The sequence below is a fragment of the Bufo bufo genome, chromosome 2 (genome assembly GCF_905171765.1).
Source record: "Bufo bufo chromosome 2, aBufBuf1.1, whole genome shotgun sequence".
NCBI lineage: Eukaryota > Metazoa > Chordata > Amphibia > Anura > Bufonidae > Bufo > Bufo bufo.
The window spans coordinates 143,128,453-143,148,701 of record NC_053390.1 but is presented as its reverse complement, the minus strand read 5'-3'; the positions used below and the strand labels follow the sequence as shown (position 1 = coordinate 143,148,701).

The 20,249-nt window shown below is 43.8% G+C and overlaps 1 protein-coding gene across 2 annotated transcripts in view; it reads left to right on the top strand.

Annotated features, from left to right (window-relative positions):
- The window catches only part of TTC37 (tetratricopeptide repeat domain 37), a 188,960-nt gene that overhangs the window by 14,932 nt on the left and 153,779 nt on the right, over positions 1 to 20,249 (top strand). For both annotated transcript variants that reach the window (XM_040421551.1, XM_040421552.1), the window contains exons 4-7: positions 3,645 to 3,736; positions 8,781 to 8,856; positions 9,931 to 10,071; positions 10,968 to 11,066. In XM_040421551.1, the coding sequence (XP_040277485.1) occupies positions 3,645 to 3,736; positions 8,781 to 8,856; positions 9,931 to 10,071; positions 10,968 to 11,066 (408 nt within the window). The remainder of the gene's footprint in view (positions 1 to 3,644; positions 3,737 to 8,780; positions 8,857 to 9,930; positions 10,072 to 10,967; positions 11,067 to 20,249) is intronic.

Here is a 20,249-nt window from a genome sequence, read left to right as displayed (position 1 = left end):
TTAATGATCTTGTAGAAGGTTTGCACAGTAAAATATAAATTTTCACAGATGACACTAAACTGTGTAAAGTATATAACACTGAAGAGGACAGTATACTACTACAGATGGATCTGGATAGATTGGAGGCTTGGGCAGATAAGTGTGAGATGAGGTTTAACACTGACAAATGTAAAGTTATGTACATGGGAAGGAATAATGCAAGTCACCCGTACATACTAAATGATAAAACACTCGGTAACACTGACATGGAAAAGGATCTAGGAATTTTAATAAACACCAAACTAAGCTGCAAAAACCAGTGTCAGGCAGCTGCTGCCAAGGCCAATAAGATAATGGGTTGCATCAAAAGGGGCATAGATGCCCGTGATGAGAACATAGTCCTACCACTTACAGTACCCTGAAAGATTATCAAAATTAGGGTTATTCACGTTAGAAAAAAGACGACTGAGGGGAGATGTAATTACTATGTATAAATATATCAGGGGTCAGTACAGAGATCTATCCCATCATCTATTTATCCCCAGGACTGTGAAGAGGGGACATCCTCTGCATCTGGAGGAAAGGTTTGTACACAAACATAGAAGAGGATTCTTTACGGTAAGAGCAGAGAGACTATGGAACTCTCTGCCTGAGGAGGTGGTGATGGTGAGTACAATAAAGGAATTCAAGAGGGGCCTGGATGTATTTCTGGAGTGTAATAATTTTACAGGCTATAGCTACTAGAGAGGGGTTGTTGATCCAGGGAGTCATTCTTAATGCCTGGTTGGAGTCTGGAAGGAATTTTTTATTCCCCTAAAGTGGGGAAAATTGGCTTCTACCTCACAGTTTTTTTTTTTTTGCCTTCCTCTGGATCAACTTGCAGGATAACAGGCCGAACTGGATGGACAGATGTCTTTTTTCGGCCTTATGTACTATGTTACCATGTTACTATGTTACTTGACCCATCTTCTTTGTCCAGTTATCGCCCTATATAGCTTCTTCCATATGCCTCAAAGCTACTTGAACAACATGTCCATTCCGAATTGTCCTCTCACCTCTCCTCCGGCTCCCTCTTTGACCGGCTACAATCTGGCTTCCGACCCCACCACTCGACTGAGACTGCCCTTACCAAAGTCACCAATGACCTACTAACAGCCAAAACCAAAAAACATTACTCTGTCGTCCTTCTCCTTGACCTGTCCTCTGCATTTGACACTGTCGACCACTCCCTTCTGTTGCAAACTCTCTCATCTCTTGACATCACTGACCTGGCCCTCTCCTGGATCACTTCCTACCTCACAGACCGGACGTTTAGCGTCTCCCACTCTCACACCACCTCCTTGTCTCATTCCCTCTCTGTTGGTGTCCCGCAAGGCTCTGTCCTAGGACCGCTGCTCTTCTCTATCTACACTTTCGGCCTGGGAGATCTCATAGAGTCCCATGGCTTTCAGTATCACTCTTATGCTGATGACACAGAAATCTACCTCTCTGGTCCAGATATCACCACCTTATTATCCAGAATCCCACAATGTCTGCTATATCATCCTTCTTCTCCTCTCGCTTTCTAAAACTTAACATGGATAAAACAGAATTCATCATTTTTCCCCCATCTTGCTCAACCCCCCCCCCCCCCCCCCCCCAGACCTATCTATCACGATCAATGGATGCACACTCTTCCCGTTCAACCAAGTCCGCTGCCTTGGAGTGACCTTGGATTCTGCCCTCTCCTTCCGACCGCACATCCAAGCCCTTTACACCACCTGCCGCCTCCAACTCAAAAATATCTCCCGCATCCGCGCTTTCCTTAACTTTGAATCTGCGAAAAAATGCTTGTACATGCCCTCATCATCTCCCGCCTAGACTACTGCAACATTCTCCTCTGTGGCCTTCCATCTAGCACTCTCGCACCCCTCCAATCTATCCTCGACTCTGCTGCCCGACTAATCCACCTCTCACCCTGTTACTCCTCTGCCTCGCCCCTCTGCCAATCCCTTCACTGGCTCCCCATTGCCCAGCGAATTCAGTACAAATACATACAAGGCCATCCACAACCTGTCCCCTCCCTACATCTCTGAGCTACTTTACCGATACATCCCCACACGCAATCTCCGATCCTCACAAGACCTCCTTCTCTCCTCTCCTCTTATCACCTCTTCCCACAATCGCCTCCAAGATTTTTCCCATGCATTCCCCATATTCTGGAACTCGCTACCCCAACATATCAGACTCTCACCTACAGTGGAATCCTTCAAAAGAAACCCGAAAACCCACCTCTTCAGACAAGCCTTCAACCAGTGACCCTGCTGCCTCTATACCGCCATGACCAACTTCACCCTCACCTACTGTGTCCTTCTCCCATACCATGTAGATTGTAAGCCTCACAGGCAGGGCCCTCTCTCCTTCTGTACCAGTCTGTAGCTCGTCTTGTTTTATGCTTAGGTGCAATTGTCTATATTATGTATGTAAAAACCTCTTCCACCATGTAACAGCCCATGAGAATGAATGGCTCTTTAATAATAAAAAATACTAATAATAACTTCTGGTGCTAGAGCCTACTTGAAGAACAGCTTATTGGCAGGAGTGCTGGTGTTGGACCCCCACCGATCAACTAGTGATGACCCATCCTCACTTTTGCTATCCCAGAAACAACCGCTTTAAGCGGAGTACCCCCCTTTGGTATATAAAACCCAAAAAAAAATCGAAATATCTGTTAGAACTTCTTATGTAAGAGCCTAATAACAATTAGTATGTAGTCCTCCTTTAAAGTACAGTAGTTTTCCCGGTATTAGAAAAGCATGTCTGCTTTCTTCTTAAAACAGTGCCACACCTGTCCACAGGTTATATGTGGTATTGCAGTTTATCCCCATTCACATTAATGAAACTGAGCTGCAATACACAACCTATAGACAGAGCTGGGGATGTTTCTGCATGAATGCAACCATCTCTTTCTACCTCTGAGCAACCCCTTTAAATTCAGTAATCGCTGTTATTTTTAAGTGAAGATTACTGTGATTTATCTGGAGCCATCAGTAGTTTCATTACAGTTAGGGCTCGTTCACACGAACATTTTTAGCGTTCCGTAAAGGGGCCGTTTTTTTAGTTCTGTATACGGAACCATTCATTTCAATGGTTCCGCAAAAAAAACGGAATGTACTCCGTATGCATTCCGTTTCCGTTTTTCTGTTCTGTTCAAAGATAGAACATGTCCTATTATTGCCCACAAATCACCTTCTGTGGCTCCATTCAAGTCAATAGGTCCGCAAAAAAAAGGAACACCTACGGAATGTACTCTGTATGTCTTCCATATCCGTTCTGTTTTTGCGGAACCATCTATAGAAAATTTTATGCCCAGCCCAATTTTTTCTATGTAATTACTGTATACTGTATATGCCATACGGAAAAATGGAACGGAAAAACGGAAAGGAAAACGGAAAAACTACTGAAACAAAGAAAAGGAAAAACTGATCCGTTAAAAACAGCCCGCAAAACACTGAAAAAGCCATACAGTCGTGTGAACAAGCCCTTAGGAAGAGGAAACGTTATTCTATCTTATAACTCTGGAAATCACAAGCATGGTAGATCTTATAAACACGTACAGTAGAGTTACATATTCCAAGTCATTTATTTGTGTATTGTTTTAATCTAGATTTATTGGACTTTTTTAGGGGTTGGTAAACCTGTATGAGAAGGTCAACCAAAAGGATTTTAAGGAAGATTTGCCAAATGTGTATCAAAAATTATTGGAACTTTACAAAAGGTAAGTTCATAAGAATGTATAGAACTTGTATGCCTTGTTTTATTAAAAGGGATTGTCTGAGATAATGAAAAATGTCAGACAAGTCACCCAGGTGGTGTAAAAATAATAACTGATGGTGTACTTACCTATTTCTCTGGAGACCTTCTCTGTGCCGCTGCTCGTTTACGGACTGCAGCGGTGATGTGCATGTGACTACTACAGCTAATCATTCTCCTCACTGTCCTCATCTCTGACTATCTCTGTAAGATTTGAGGTGTTCTCAACCCTGACATTGATGGAGTCTAACTCCAGCTGGGATCAAAGGGTCTGCCGCAGCGAATCAAACACTCTATGGAGAATTGCAATACAGCCTCATTGACGTGAATGAGTGTTTGTTGCATTTCAGGTCATTAATGGCACAGTGTTAGGGGGGAAAGACAAAAGAGGCTCCGTGCTTTATAAAGTATGTATGGTATGTGGTACTTATAGGTTTTTATTAATCTAATTATAAGGCCTTAGTGTTTTTACTGGGATCGCTCAGTTTTCTTTCTTTCGCTCAGTGTTTCTGCACTGAAACATGTTCCAAAATGTCTTTGTCAAGAGAACGTTCACAAAGAAGCAGTCCTATAATGACAGATCTCATAGTCTAGTGACGCAGAAGGCCCCTTTACATTGCCTGATGAAGCAGACGATTGTCGGAGAGGAAGCGTTCCTTCCTGACAATCACCTGCTCGTCAGTGAAGGAGAAAGCTGTATTTACATGCAGCGATCTCCTCCACAGTATGAGGAGGAGCGATGGCTAATGCCATCACTCATCCCCGTACAGAATAGTTTACATGAACTAGGTGTCCGCACCAACAATCTTATTACCAGAAGCGTTTCACTTGTTCCTATGGTAATCGGCGGCCCCTTTAAACGTATGAACACTCATTAGCACGAATATCAGGCAGTGTAAAGGGGCCTTTAGTAAATAGCAGGGTAAACTCTGACAGGACTCCTAGGAGGCACAGTAGGAGTCCCGATTACCCTGCCCACACAGGATGATCGCTTGTTCAAACCTGTTCTCATTGTCGGCAGCACATCCCCCATTCACAGAGTTAAAGGGTGTATTAGATGGGCCTTAAGATTATCGGATGTGATAGGTCAACCTAAAAAGATGTATTACTCTACAACGGCTACAGCACACTGAAATACATATTATTTATTTAACATAAAACAATAAAAATGACGCCAGAATTGCTGATTTAGCTTTTCTCACCTCCCAAATAACAGAGTAAAAAGAAATCAAAAAGTTGTATATAACCCAAAATGGTGACAATGAAAACTACAGCTCGTCTTGCAGAAAATAACAAGCCATCACACAGTTCCATCGAAAGGTGTCTTTATTGTGCTTAAGCAGTAAAACAGAACCCAGTGACGTGCTGCTTGGGGGACACGTCACCATTGGAGTCAGTCATGGGCTGCAGCGGCGCACATGACGCCCACGTATGTGCCTGAATGCTTGTCTCCACAGGTCCAGCTGCCAGAATTTAAAAGCCCTTTAAGGCTGAAACCCAGGCCTTGAGAGGTTAATACTGGTGACCCACTTGTAAATTGACTTTTAGGTACAGAAGCCGTTGTGAGGACAGTTTGACCGCTATTAGCACGTAGGAAGTAATTTCATTCTGTCATCTTCCTATGTAATTATTTTAAAAGCTCTCTCCTTATGTTCTGTTCCTTCTTTCTCAGTGTGAGGTGATGGCGGCTTATATATTATTAGCCATCCGCCAAACTACAGGACATTTAGTATAAAAGGAAGGACAATTAAGGCAGGGACCATATTCATGCTTTTTATAAAAGCAAATGAACGTGTTGTGCTTCGTGCTGTTTTCCGCTGAATATGGGTGACATGTCATCCCACTTTTTGTTGGACCGCGCTGCCTCAGGAGTAGCAGAAATTCCACATTCGAAACCAGTCAAATAATCGCGGACATGGGAAAGCAAGCAGGCCAGTCGAAGCCTTTCCTCCTCTCCCTTCCAGGCTTCCATGGAACACCAAGAATGCAGCCAATAGTGAAGTACCGTCACATGAATTGGAGTAAAACAGGGTCTATCATACTCACAATACACAGGTAAAAACGAGCAATGTACAAAGGATCAATCACCCGACCCGGGTTTCGCTCAGTCGAGCTTCGTCAGCGGTATTCATTAATTGAATAAAATGTGCGGACAACATTCAGTATGTTGTCTGCATCCGTGTTTCCGCATTTCTAGTCCGCAAAAATATGAAGCTTGTCCTACTATTGTCCGCACAGATCGGTCCGCAGCCCCATTCAAGTCAATGGATACGAAAATTGCGGATGACATACAGAATGGTTTCCGTATGTCATCCGTTTTTTGCGCATCCGTTTCCGTATTTTTGAAGGCCTTAATAATTCATTTTTTTTTCTCTCTATCTTTTTTTTTTCTTCCCTTTTTTGCGGAACACAAAATGGAAGTCATTTGTCCGCAAAATGCAGATACACGGTTGCATTATTTGCGGACCGCAAAGCAGAAAGGATTACACACGGTCGTGTGAATGTACCTTTAGAGTGACTGCTGCTATAATGGTCCTATTGTGTCCATACATTAAATCAGAGTCCATTCATTTGCAGGGGAAATGTGTTTTCTGGCGATACCATCTGTACCTGAGAAGCGGTCTTCTTTTTAGGGCTCATGCACACAAACGTATCTTAGGTCCTCAACCGATCCGCAATTTTTTGGGGGGCCAGATGCATGCAGATTCCCTTCAATGGGGCCGCAAAAGATGCAGGCAGCACTCTGTGTGGTCTGCATTACGGACTAGTATAGGACTGTTCTATTAGGGGCCGGGCGTTTTGTAAAATGCGGAATACACACGGCCGGTATCCGTGTTTTGCAGATCTGCAATTTGCGGATTGCAAAACACCAACAGTCGTGTGCATGAGCCCTTATAAGAGGTTTTCTCTGGAAGACAGAATGGAAGGGAGGATGTAAATGGACACTCTACATGTGGCAGAGGGAGACTGCTGTGTGCAGCCTTTACTTCCTGATTTCTCCAGAGGGGAAGGAGTACTGCCGCTCTTCCTGGAACCTGTCGGAGGTTGAGGGACTCCATCATTACCACCGTTCATTGCTATAGAACTGCTTCCTTGACAAGCTAGGACATTCCAGTGATGCAGCACAGAAGCTGCAGGGAAGTCCGGTTCCTCCACCCTTCAAAAAACAAAAGTTCTGCCAGAACCTTCAGGCATCCAGTGCACTCTACAATGGCTGCAATGCGAAAGCAAACAAGGACTACAAGTAGCAGCACACTGCCATGTGCAAAGACACATGCAACCACTACAAACATGAATACATGTAAACTGTATCACTGCTATACTTACTATGTGAAAATTAATAGCTCTTTGTGCATATTTTCGATCCACATGGTGTCAGGCCCATCCACTATCAGACTTGGGGCTTTTGGCCTACAAAATTCAGGACGATGTAGAATCCATCAAATTGATATTCTGATTAGAAGCCCGGGTTGGGTGGGCAGCGATTGAACTGCGCCCTTTCCTGAGCAGACAGACACCTGCTGCTTCCCTGAGGCAAGAGAGCAGTTTGAAGGAATCCCCTTCAGGTATTGGCTGTATAGATGGTGCAGTATGCTATGTGTGCTTTATGGCACACGTAGCATGTTCAGAAACTATCAATGGTACAGTCTCCAGGAAGAGATGGAGCTCAACCCCTTTCCTCAGAGACCAAGGAGTAAAAGAAGGCCATTCAGTGTCTTATCTCTGCGTATGGTGTTGCTATACTACCTGGTTGAGACCACATGTAACCCTATAGAGATGTTATTTAAAGGGGTTGTCCAGTGGGACAATTTTTATTTATTTAAGTGCTTAGCATGTAAAAAAATGTAAAAATCGATACCAAACCTTAGGCCCCTTTCACACGGGTGCGAATTCCGCGCGGGTGCAATGCGTGAGGTGAACTCATTGCACCCGCACTGAATCCGGACCCATTCACTTCAATGGGGCTGTGCACATGAGCAGTGATTTTCACGCATCACTTGTGCGTTGCGTAAAAATCGCAGCAAGCTCTATATTTTTGCATTTTTCACGCAACGCAGGCCCCATAGAAGTGAATGGGGCTGCGTGAAAATCGCACGCAAGTGCGGATGCGGTGCGATTTTCACACATGGTTGCTAGGTGATGATCGGGATGGGGACCAGATCTTTATTATTTTCCCTTATAACATGGTTATAAAGGAAAATAATAGCATTCTTAATACAGAATGCTAATTAAATTAGGGATGAAGGGGTTAAAAAATAACATAAAAATTAAACTCACCTCATCCACTTGTTCGCGCAGCCCGGCTTGTCTTCTTTCTTTTTCTTTAAAGACCTGGGAGAAAAGGACCTTTGGTGACGTCACTGCGCTCATCACATGGTCCATCACCATGGTGATGGATCATGTGACGGACCATGTAATGAGCCCTGTGACGTCACCAAAGGTCCTTTTCCTCCCAGTTCCTCAAAGAAGAAGAAAGAAGACAAGCCGGGCTGCGCGAACAAGTGGATGAGGTGAGTTTAATTATTTGATTTTTTAACCCCTCCATCCATATTTTACTAAGCATTCTGTATTAAGAATGCTATTATTTTCTCTTAAAACCATGTTATAAGGGAAAATAATAAAATCTACACAACACCTATCCCAAACCCGAACTTCTGTGAAGAATTCTGGGTTCGGGTCTGGGTACCAAACATGCCGATTTTTCTCACGCGTGTGCAAAACACATTAAAACGCTTTGCACTCGCACAGAAAAATCGTGCATTTTCCCGCAGTGCACCCGTGACATGTGAAAGAGGCCTCACTGATCCCCCAATGCTGCTGTTGAGACACTTACTGGGTTTCTGCTGTGCTCCTCTTCCTGGTTCAGCTTGACACACAGGAAATGCCTGGAGAAGACAAGTCAGCCAATCACCACCTTAGACGGGTCACTGTGTAAAAATACTTATGTATGCTTAGTTGTTCAATTGGCATCTGTAATCCCTTTATGAACTCATTACTTGTTCTTCCAGTTCTGACAAGCAGAAGTGGTGTGAAGTTTGTAACAAGTTGGTAGAGCTGTATCAGCAGGAGAAGAATTATCTACAGGTAACCATATATACTTATTCTTATAGTCTTGTTGAAATGTATTGATGAGATTGAATGAGACGTGGGCTATGGCCCATTGCAGAGATCTGGTCTCCCCTATAGCTATAACTATTTGGCGAGGTTCGAAAATGTAAAATGTAACTGCACATTTTGGGCTCATATCAGGCGAATCATGTAAAACTCACCCGTGTTCTGTCTGCTAAAAAACTGACCACTTTCCTTCCATGTTGAATCAGTTTTGTCTCCGAACGTATACCATTTATGTTCTGTATAACATCAGTATGTCTTCTGGTTTTTTACTTCCATCAAAAAACTGAAGACTGTCCACCATCATCTCCTAGCATCCATCAGTGAAAAACAGATCGCATATGGGTAGTAGCAGTTTGCTGCCCTTTTTTTTTTTTCCCACTGGAAATACTAGCATGAGAATCGGACCAAATACTGCGTGCTGCAGTGTTCTCAGCATGAAACAATGGTCCTTGAAGGAAATCAGGCACGTGGATTGGCCCACTGACTTTGTGCTCAGTCTGTGTCCTGTCCGTTCTAGGCTTTGACAGTAAAAAAATCACAAAAATCCCTCGTCTGAATGAGTCTTTGGGGAAGAGTAGAGGGAAGAAGATGAAAAAACAAGAAATAAGGAAAGGGGTTTTCTGAGACATTTACAGGGACTGTAATATTGATGTCTATCCTGCCTCCTAGCAGTCCCGACAGTTGGCAGACTTAAGGGACCACGGCGCACCAGCAAGTGCTGCCTCCCTTGTGTGTAGCACAGCGTTGTACATTTGGTGGTGGCTGCAGTTCAGACATATTCTAGTAGGACTGAGCTACAATGCCAGTCAAACCCACTACCAAATGCATGGTGCTGTGCCTGGCAAACAGTGGAGGACATGGCGCTTTCGGCAGTGCGACATCCCCTTTAGTTCGATTATCAACCCTGGTTATGTGTTTACATTTTTAAAAGTGTCCCTACTAATCTGATGAGAAGCTTTCTAAGTATCTAATACAACTAAATTATTCAAGCTTTCTTCACTGTGGCTCTTGACCCATCGTTGTTGCAATAACTTTTCATGGCAGGCTGCACGTACATGGCAACAGCTGATCAAGATGAAGGAGGATGAAGACATCAAAAAGGATGAACTTTACCAACTCTGGAAAAAGTTGACCCAACTACTGGGAGAGGAGATAGACCACCAAGACACTGAGACCCAACAGTTGGTAAATTGCAGCTATTTACATCAAGTTTTTTTTGCCAGAATAGCTTGAAGCCTCCAAGTGTTGTATGCCATTTATAGAACTAGTGCCCTTCTATTGGTATAGGGATCATCCGGGCCCTTCAAGCCATAGAACCTGGAAATAAGGAATAGGGCAATAGGGAAGCATTGTCTAAACTAGAATATGATAATGCTATCAGATAACGGCTCTTATAAATTAAAGCAGTAACCTTCTATGGTCAACCCCTTTAATATTCCTTCATATATATATATATTTTTTTATTTTCTCCTGTTACCACCCCTCTATTAACATTTTTTGTATGCAGTTATGGAAGTGGTCGCCATTGTTTAATACAGTAGACTTGTGCCGATCTGTAACTATTTTTGTTTCTGTAGTAGAACCAGAATGATATTGACTTGAATGGGATCTCAGCTGTATTACACCGCTGCAGCCTCTACATGGTGGATGGAGACTTCTGCTTCCCGCTCCATCCACTGTTTAGTTTCCGGTACTGGTGACTGTTGAAAACAGCAGATCATGGGGGTGCCAGGTGTTGGACCCCCACTGATCATGTATTGATGCCCTATCCTGAGTGTGCTGTCCGTTTCATTTTGCGGACCTATAGAAATGAATGGGTCCATGTGCAATCCGCAAAAAATGCGGATCGGACAGGGATGCAATACAGTAGTGTGCGCAACTAAATGTGTTTGTCCACAGGAATAATACATCTATTTCTGCTTCTGTATACTAATTATTATCGGTTGTTATTTGACTGGATGTTCTGTGTTTTTCCTGTTTCTATTTCACTGTATTTATTATTATTATGTTAAATGCAGACCTCTGTACATGGTTTTCATCTTGGTTTTATAATATGAATAACCACTCTCCTTCCATTACAGCTATTAAATGCATTTGCCAACGCCCTCTCCTGTCTGGACGAGATACCAGCAGAAGAACATAAAGAACTTTGTCAACAGTACATTCTTTGCTTGTCCAAGGTAAAAAGTCCACAATCTGATTATACGAGACCAGCTTTTTACGCAGGTCTTTGATAGTCCCTGCCCTGCCGGAGGAGGCACCTACCGGTAACTTATAAATTAGGCGCACCTCTGGCATTCCATGCCTGGAGTGAAAACTACGCCAGCCCCTGACTGGAGTAGTTTTTTCACTCTTTTTTTACGCCTTTTTCCAGGCATAAATCTTAGTAAATTTGCTGGGGAGGATGTCTCAGCCCCCACCACTCCCAAGTGGCGAGGACAGCGTAAATACACCAGCGACAAAATGTTGTAGCGCGGGTGTTTAAAAAGTTTGCAGAGGTCCAGTTTGTAAAACTGCTGTGTATTTATGGGCCCCCATTCTCAGCCTCTGGTTCAAGTGCTAACATCAGAATATGATTAGGTGAAGTCCTAAGGGTACGACCAAACAGTGCGGTTGTGTCGCAGTTGTGATGAGACTGTACTGCAGTCGTATGGGCCACAGCTGCTTCTAATTAACCCCTTAAGGACCCAACTCAGCTGGACGTGACTTAAGGACCAGTGCCGTACATGTACGGCACAAGGTCTGCCCGGTTCTTGGAGGGGATTGTGGGAAAATCGGAGAGCGATGACTGCCATATTTTGCTGATTGACTCTAGAGCCCTGCTGTGCGCCTATACATCAGTTTTTGAGCACTTATGGGGTGTTGCCGTATTCGGGGGGAAATGGGGAACAAAATGTGGGGTGCATTTTCTCTTTGTTAAAAATTGGGATCTGCTTGTAATTTTTCATTTTCACAAGTGTTTCTGCCTTCTCCGAGACACCTGTTTGCTGAAAAGGACCCTTTCCACCCCTTAAAATGTTCGTAGGGGGGTGCACTATCCAAAATGGAGACACTTATTGGGGGTTTTCATTTATGTGGACCTCAGGAATTTTTTTTTTTTGCGTCATGGCACCTAAAAACCATGTCTGCCAATTCAGGTCAGCATAATCCATATTTTGCTCTTTGACTCTAGAGCCCTACTCTGCGCCCATACATCAGTTTTTGAGCACTTATGGGGTGTTGCCGTATTCAGGGGGAAATGGAGAACAAAATGTGGGGTGCATTTTGGCCTGTTACCCTTTGGAAATGTGGGTGTAAAGCAACTTTTTTCTTTAAAAAATTGCAATTTTTCATTTTCACTGCCAAGTGTTTCCTAATTCTAGTAAACACCTTTGAGGTCAAAGTGCTCACTACACACCTTGAAAGATTCCTTGAGGGGTGTAGGTTCCAAAATAGGGTCACTTTTTGGGGGTTTCCACTGTAGGGCCACCTCAGGGTGTCTTCATATTCGACATAGCTCCCAATTACCATTCCAGCTAAATCCGCTCTCCAAAAGCCATATGGTGCTTTTTCCACTCTGAAGCCTGTTGTGCGCCCATCCATCAGTTTTTGAGCACATATGGGGTGTTTCTGTAAACTCCAGAATCAGGGTAATAGATTTTGAGTTTTGTTTGGCTGTTAACCCTTGATGTGTTGCATGAACAATGGATTTAAATGGAAAATCTGCTAAAAAAATAAGTTACATTTTAAAATTTCATTCCCATTTTTCTTTGATTCTTGTGGGGCACCTAAAAGGTTAAGTAAGTTTGTAAAATTGGTTTTGAATAGCTTGATGGGTGTAGGTTCTAAAATGGAGTGATATATGTGTGGTTTCTAATACGTAAGCCCCACAAAGTGACTTCATAACTGAACTGCTCCTTAAAAAATTGGGTTTTGGAAATTTTCTTAAAAATTTTAGGATTTACTTCTAAGCCTTCAAACAGCCCAAAAAAAAGAAAATGTCCAAACATGAAGTAGATATATGGTAAATGTAAAGTAATAACTATTTTAGAAGGTATTACTATCTATTTTAAAAGTATAGAAATTGAGATTTGGAAAGTTGCTAATTTTTCAAAATCTTTTGTAAATCTATATTTTTTTCATTAATAAAAATTTAATATTTTGACTCAAATTTACCACTGTCATGAAGTACAATATGTGACGATAAAAAAGTCTCAGAATGGCTTGGACAAGTAAAAGCGTTTTAAATTTATCACCACATAAAGTAACACATGTCAGATTTGCAAAAAATGGCCTGGTTCTTCATGGCCTCATCGCAACCGCTACACAACCACGCAGTGTGGTCATACCCCAACAATGGCACCTGGTTGAGAAGATGTTTAATCATATGCAGGTGTCACACACTCCTGTGCTGAAGAAACATCACGATCATTGGGTTCCACACACAGAAGTGTTTAGCAATCACTGTAACTGACATCAGGGCCTGAAACAGTCAGATCCCAATGAAGGCACCTGTAGAAAAGGCTTTAAACCCAAACCCGAAAGTGAACCTCGTCGCACTTGCAAGCTGAGAGCCAAATGGTGTTAGCAGTATCTCCTATAATGTAGCAACTAAAGGGTTAAACCCCCCCCTTCTTAGTAAAACGTTACCAGTGTGCAAGAATGCTTCTACATATACTGTACATGTAAAAATGTTCAAAATAGTGATGTTCCAGGACTTAATACACCCTTCAAATACTACTCTGAGGTGTCTACATTTGTCAGCAACATTTAAAGGGGTTGTCTGCTTTTTACTATTGATGACCTATCTTCAGGATAGGTCATGAATATCAGATAGGTGGGGGACCGGTTCCTGTGCCATAGAAGTGAAAAGGGACGCCATACTTGTATTAACACCTGCTCAAAACTGCAATTTCTGTGACAAGCAGGTAAACCGAGCAGAGAAGGCAGTGCTCGTATGAGTGCTGCCTTCTCTTCATAGAGTAGACCGGCGGGGGGGCTGGGAGTCGGACCCCCACCCATCTGATGTTGATGACCCATCTGAGCATAGATCATCAATAGTAAAAAGCAGACAACCCCTTTAGGGGGTGATTTTTTTATTTATTTTTTTCTTTCTGGGCCACTAATCAAATATGTTGTCCAGAAATTAACCTTGGTAAAAAGGCAAGCTGAAAGAAAAAATGGACACCATTTGTTTAGGACCCTAAAACATGGTCAAAAATGGTTACACATATAAACAATCCTTTATCTTTGGGGTCATTATTATCAGCACAAAATCGGCAAAGTGGAATCAATTTAGAACAGTTTTATTTAAACACTAGCAGAAGGACCTGGCTTCGCAAGGGTATATTTCATCTATTTCATTTAATGTTTGTGTGTGGCGTTAAAAGACAGTATCCCCCATAACAGTGACCTCTACAGCACCAGCCCCTTTAACAGGGAACTCCACAGACCCCTACCCATTAACACTGACCCCCCCCCACAATGCCCCTCCACTTTAAAATGGGACCTTCACAGCAGCCCACCCCTTTAACAGTGAGTTTCACAGCACCCCACTCCCTTATCAGTGACCTCACAGCACCCCGCTGCCTTAACAGGACCTCCTCAGGGCCCGCTTACTTAACAGTGACCTCACAGTACCCTGCTGCCTTAAAGTGACCTAACAGTACCCTACTGCCCTTAGCAGTGATCTCCACATCAGTTGCCCCTTTAATAGTGGCCCCATCCCCCTTAACAGTGACCTCCACAGCGGCCTGCCCCCTTGATAGTAACATCTACAGTAAACGCCTCTTTAGGCTACTTTCACACTAGCGTTCGGGTGTCCGCTCGTGCGCACCGTTGAAGGGGCTCACGAGCGGCCCGAACGCATCCGTCTGGCCCCAATGCATTCTCAGTGGAGGCGGATCCACTGAGAATGCATCCGCCTGCAAGCGTTCAGCCTCCGCCTCCGCTCAGTGAGCGGACACCTGATCCTGCTTGCAGCGTTCGGGTGTCAGCCTGGCCGTGCGGAGGCGAGCGGATCCGTCCAGACTTACAATGTAAGTCAATGGGGGCGGATCCCGCTTGAAGGTGACACCATATGGCTCATCTTCAAGCGGATCCGTTCCCAATTGGACTTACAATGTAAAGTCTGAACGGATCCGCTCAGACAACTTTCACACTTAGAAAATTTTATAAGTTTTTAATGCAGACGCATCCGTTCTGACGGTTGCGAACGTCTGCATTATCCGGAGCGGATCCGTCTGATGAAACATCAGACGGATCCGCTCCGAACGCAAGTGTGAAAGTAGCCAACAGTGACCTCCACACGCCCTGCCCCTTTAATGCTAGGGCTACACGACGACATGTGTCGCTCGACATTTTGTCTCAACAATTTTATGATAGGTCTATGGTGTCGCACTGCGACATGTGACATGCTGCGACTGCGACACGACAGTTGCAAAAAATCCATCCAAGATGGACTTTTTGCGACTGTCGCGTTGCAGTGGCAGCATGTCGCAGTGCGACACCATAGACTATCATTATAAAAATTATCATGCGACATCATTGTTGCGCGACACATGTAGCCGTGTAGTTTTGCCCTATGTGTCGTGCGACTTATTGTCGTCGTGTAGCCCTAGCCTAAAGCTGACCTACAGCAGTGAAGAAAAAATGGCTGGGTTGTTATGGAAACCTGAAAGTAAAACTGTGTGTATGTGGAGACTAAGGGCCTGCAGCTTCTATTTGGCTGATAAGGGACATGTGACCGTGTGTATGGCAGTTGGGATATGAAGAGAAAGGCCTGCAGCCTTCTATTGGCTAATGCAGGTAATTTTTTGAGAATATCTCAGGAACGGTACGTCCTAGAGAGCTGTGATGGTTGCGTTTTTGAGTGATCGCAGAACATACATACACAGATACACACATATACAGGGAGTGCAGAATTATTAGGCAAGTTGTATTTTTGAGTATTAATTTTATTATTGAACAACAACCATGTTCTCAGATGAACCCAAAAAACTCATTAATATGAAGCTGAATATTTTTGGAAGTAGTTTTTAGTTTGTTTTTAGTTTTAGCTATTTTTAGGGGAATATCTGTGTGTGCAGGTGACTATTACTGTGCATAATTATTAGGCAACTTAACAAAAAACAAATATATACCCATTTCAATTATTTATTTTTACCAGTGAAACCAATATAACATCTCAACATTCACAAATATACATTTCTGACATTCAAAAAACAAATCAGTGACCAATATAGCCACCATTCTTTGCAAGGACACTCAAAAGCTGCCATCCATGGATTCTGTCAGTGTTTTGATCTGTTCCACCATCAACATTGCGTGCTGCAGCAACCACATGCCTCCAGACACTGTTCAGAGAGGTGTACTGTTTTCCCTCCTTGTAAATCTCACATTTGATGATGGACCACAGGGTTCTCAATGGGGTTCAGATCAGGTGAACAAGGAGGCCATGTCATTAGATTTTCTTCTTTTATACCCTTTCTTGCCAGCCACGCTGTGAGTACTTGGACGCGTGTGATGGAGGATTGTCCTGCATGAAAATCATGTTTTTTCTGAAGGATGCAGACTTCTTCCTGTACCACTGCTTGAAGAAGGTGTCTTCCAGAAACTGGCAGTAGGACTGGGAGTTGAGCTTGACTCCATCCTCAACCGAAAAGGCCCCCACAAGCTCATCTTTGATGATACCAGCCCAAACTAGTACTCCACCTCCACCTTGCTGGCGTCTGAGTCAGACTGGAGCTCTCTGCCCTTTACCAATCCAGCCACGGGCCCATCCATCTGGCCCATCAAGACTCACTCTCATTTCATCAGTCCATAAAAACCTTAGAAAAAATCAGGTCTTGAGATATTCTTGCCCAGTCTTGACGTTTGAGCTTGTGTGTCTTGTTCAGTGGTGGTCGTCTTTCAGCCTTTCTTACCTTGGCCATGTCACCTTGTGCTTTTGGGCACTCCAGTGATGTTGCAGCTCTGAAATATGGCCAAACTGGTGGCAAGTGGCATCTTGGCAGCTGCACGCTTGACTTTTCTCAGTTCATGGGGCAGTTATTTTGCGCCTTGGTTTTTCCCACACGCTTCTTGCGACCCTGTTGACTATTTTGAATAAAACGCTTGATTGTTCGATGATCACGCTTCAGAAGCTTTGCAATTTTAAGAGTGCTGCATCCCTCTGCAAGATATCTCACTATTTTTGACTTTTCCTGAGCCTGTCAAGTCCTTCTTTTGACCCATTTTGCCAAAGGAAAGGAAGTTGCCTAATAATTATGCACACCTGATATAGGGTGTTGATGTCATTAGACCACACCCCTTCTCATTACAGAGATGCACATCGCCTAATATGCTTAATTGGTAGTAGGCTTTCGAGCCTATACAGCTTGGAGTAAGACAACATGCATAAAGAGGATGATGTGGTCAAAATACTAATTTGCCTAATAATTCTGCACGCAGTGTATATGTCCTTCTTTATATAGATATATGACTTTAAAGAAACACTAAGGGGGGTCATTTATTATGACCATTGTTTTAAACGCCGATCTTAATACCCCTTTAACTGGAGGTAGATGCGTCTTTGGCTTATCCATGCCACACACCCTTTTTTAGACTGGACATGAGCACGGAAAAGTCGCAGATTGTGACACAAATAAACTTTGCACTGCAATCTGGGACAGATATATGCAGAAAAGTAGGGTATATCTGTTTGTAAATGGCCTCCTAAGTTTTTGGAGTAAAATTAGTGGCACACAGACTAAATGACCATCAGAGTGCATTCAGGCGACCGTATGTATTTTGCGATCCACAAATTATGGATCCGCAAAACGCGGAAACCGGCCACGTGTGTTCCACATTTTGCAGAATATATATGGCCGGCCCTATGATAGAAATGCCTATTCTTGTCCATGATTGCGGACAAAAATAGAACATGCTCTATCTTTTTTGCTGGGCCACGGAACGGAACTACGGATGCGAACAGCAGACTTTTGCGGCCTCATTGAAATTAATGGGTCCACTAGGGATGAGGGAACTTGTGTTTCAAGTTTGGTGTACAAGGTTTGGGTTATCTAAGAATTCTGTTATGGATTCCGCTACCAGTGACCATAACTTATGATCTGTGGTAGCGGAATCCATAATAGAATTCTTAGATAACCCAAACCTTGTACGCCCCAGTTCTGCAAAATTGCGGAACGGACCCATTCATATGGTAGTCTGAATGAGCCCTCAATATGTTTTTTTTTTGTTGTTGTTTTTTTAGCTTAATTATTGAAAATATATACTGATATTAATATTCCAGTGTGCCTGTGTGTGTGCTCAGTCTTGATCCTGTCCGTTATTTATTGAAACAGTCTACTAATAGAACGTCTGTATTATCCTTTGAAACAATCATTTAGATGTGCTAAACAGTCATATTTTTTGGTTAATCTGAAGCATACCGCAACTTTGAAAATTACTGTTGTTCTGAAGGTTTTAATTAAAGGGGTTATCCCATCTTAGACAATGGGGGCATATCGCTAGGATATGCCCCCATTGTCTGATAGGTGCGGGTCCCACCTCTGGGACCCGCACCTACAACGAGAACGGAGCCGGGGAGAGTTGTGGCTGGAGGACCCCGGGGTCCGTCCACCACCAGGCACAGCTCCCCGCCTCTCCCATTGAAGTGAATGGGAGCGCACCGCGCATGCGCGGCCAACACTCCCATTCATTTCTATGGGGCCGACGGAAATAGCCGAGCCAGCGCTCGGCTATTTTCAGCGGCTCCATAGAAATGAACGGAGGGCATGAGCGGTGCGCCCTCCTCCACTTTCGCCGCTCCGTTCTCCTTGTAGGTGCGGGTCCCAGCGGTGGGATCCGCACCTATCAGACAATGGGGGCATATCCTAGCGATATGCCCCCATTGTCTAAGATGGGATAACCCCTTTAACATTTGTCATGAAGGATTTGTTCAAGTTTAGTAAAAACTTAAGCAAGTAAATGCCCTGAAATAACAAAATCTGAGATATTTACCCTGTTTTCCCCCCTGCCTCATTCAGTATCCCGATCTTCCCCACTGCTGACGCCATCTTCCTGGCTGCAGCGGTGATGTTCCATGCACACAGGTCACTGTGCAGCGATTTACTGGCCTCAGTACTATATGAGATGTTACTGTTGAGGCCGGTGATTGGCTGCAGTGTTGTGCACAGAACGTTATCACTGCATCCAGGGAAAAATCACTAGTGGGAAGGAGCAGAGGGCATCACTGCAAGAAGCAGAGGAGAAAAGGGGTGAGTATTAATTCCTTTATTTCAGACCATTTGCAGGGACTGCCCAAAAAGTGGACCTGTCCCCTCTCCCAACATGTCTGTTTTAGTGCATACTTGCATTCCCCATGAAATATGAGTCATGCAACATCTTTTCATATAACTGTATGTTATGCAGTTCCTCTATTATACAGTCTATAAATGTCTGACTACTTTGCCAACTAGGTTTTGCCATTTCCCTTGACAAAGGGCTGTGTCCTTGCACAGTCTGCCATTGCCAGCACTGATCGGACAGTGTCAGACTGTGTAAGGACAGACCCCCAAATGGTTACACGCAGTAGGCATTTCATTCCTATAATTCTAGTAAGAAGAATAGAGGGACAACACAACATAGAGTCATAAGAATAGATGCTCTAGAATTGTCATTTCCTGTGGAATACGATGATTTAGGCTACTTTCACACTTGCGTTCAGAGAGGATCCGTCTGCTGTCTGCACAGACGGATCCTCTCCTATAATGCAGACGTTTGGATCCGTTCAGAACGAATCCGTCTGCATTATAGCTTAGAAAAAATTCTAAGTGTGAAAGTTGTTCAGACGGATCCGTCCAGACTATACATTGAAAGTCAATGGGGGACGGATCCGTTTGAAAATTGAGCCATATTGTGTCATCTTCAAACGGATCCGTCCCCATTGACTTACATTGTAAGTCTGGACGCATCCGTTTGCCTCCGCACGGCCAGGCGGACACCCGAACGCTGCAAGCAGCGTTCGGGTGTCCGCTTGCTGAGCGGAGGCTGAACGCTGCCAGACTGATGCATTGTGAGTGGATCCGCATCCACTCAGAATGCATTGGGGCTGGACGGATGCGTTCCGCTTGTGAGACTCTTCAAACGGAGCTCACAAGCGGAGCCCCGAACGCTAGTGTGAAAGTAGCCTTACTAAGACAAGTCAGGTGCAGTGACGGGGCTTCTTTAACATTTGTTTGTTGCTTACTTTTTCATAGAGAGATGTCCAGTGCCAGACACGGCATTGCATATTACTGGCTGGACAACAAGCTACATTTAGTGGGAAACTCTCTAAATTCACAAACATGGACTAAAAAGCAGTTTATGTTTAAGCTGTAGTCACCGGTAGTGATGAGCAGCAG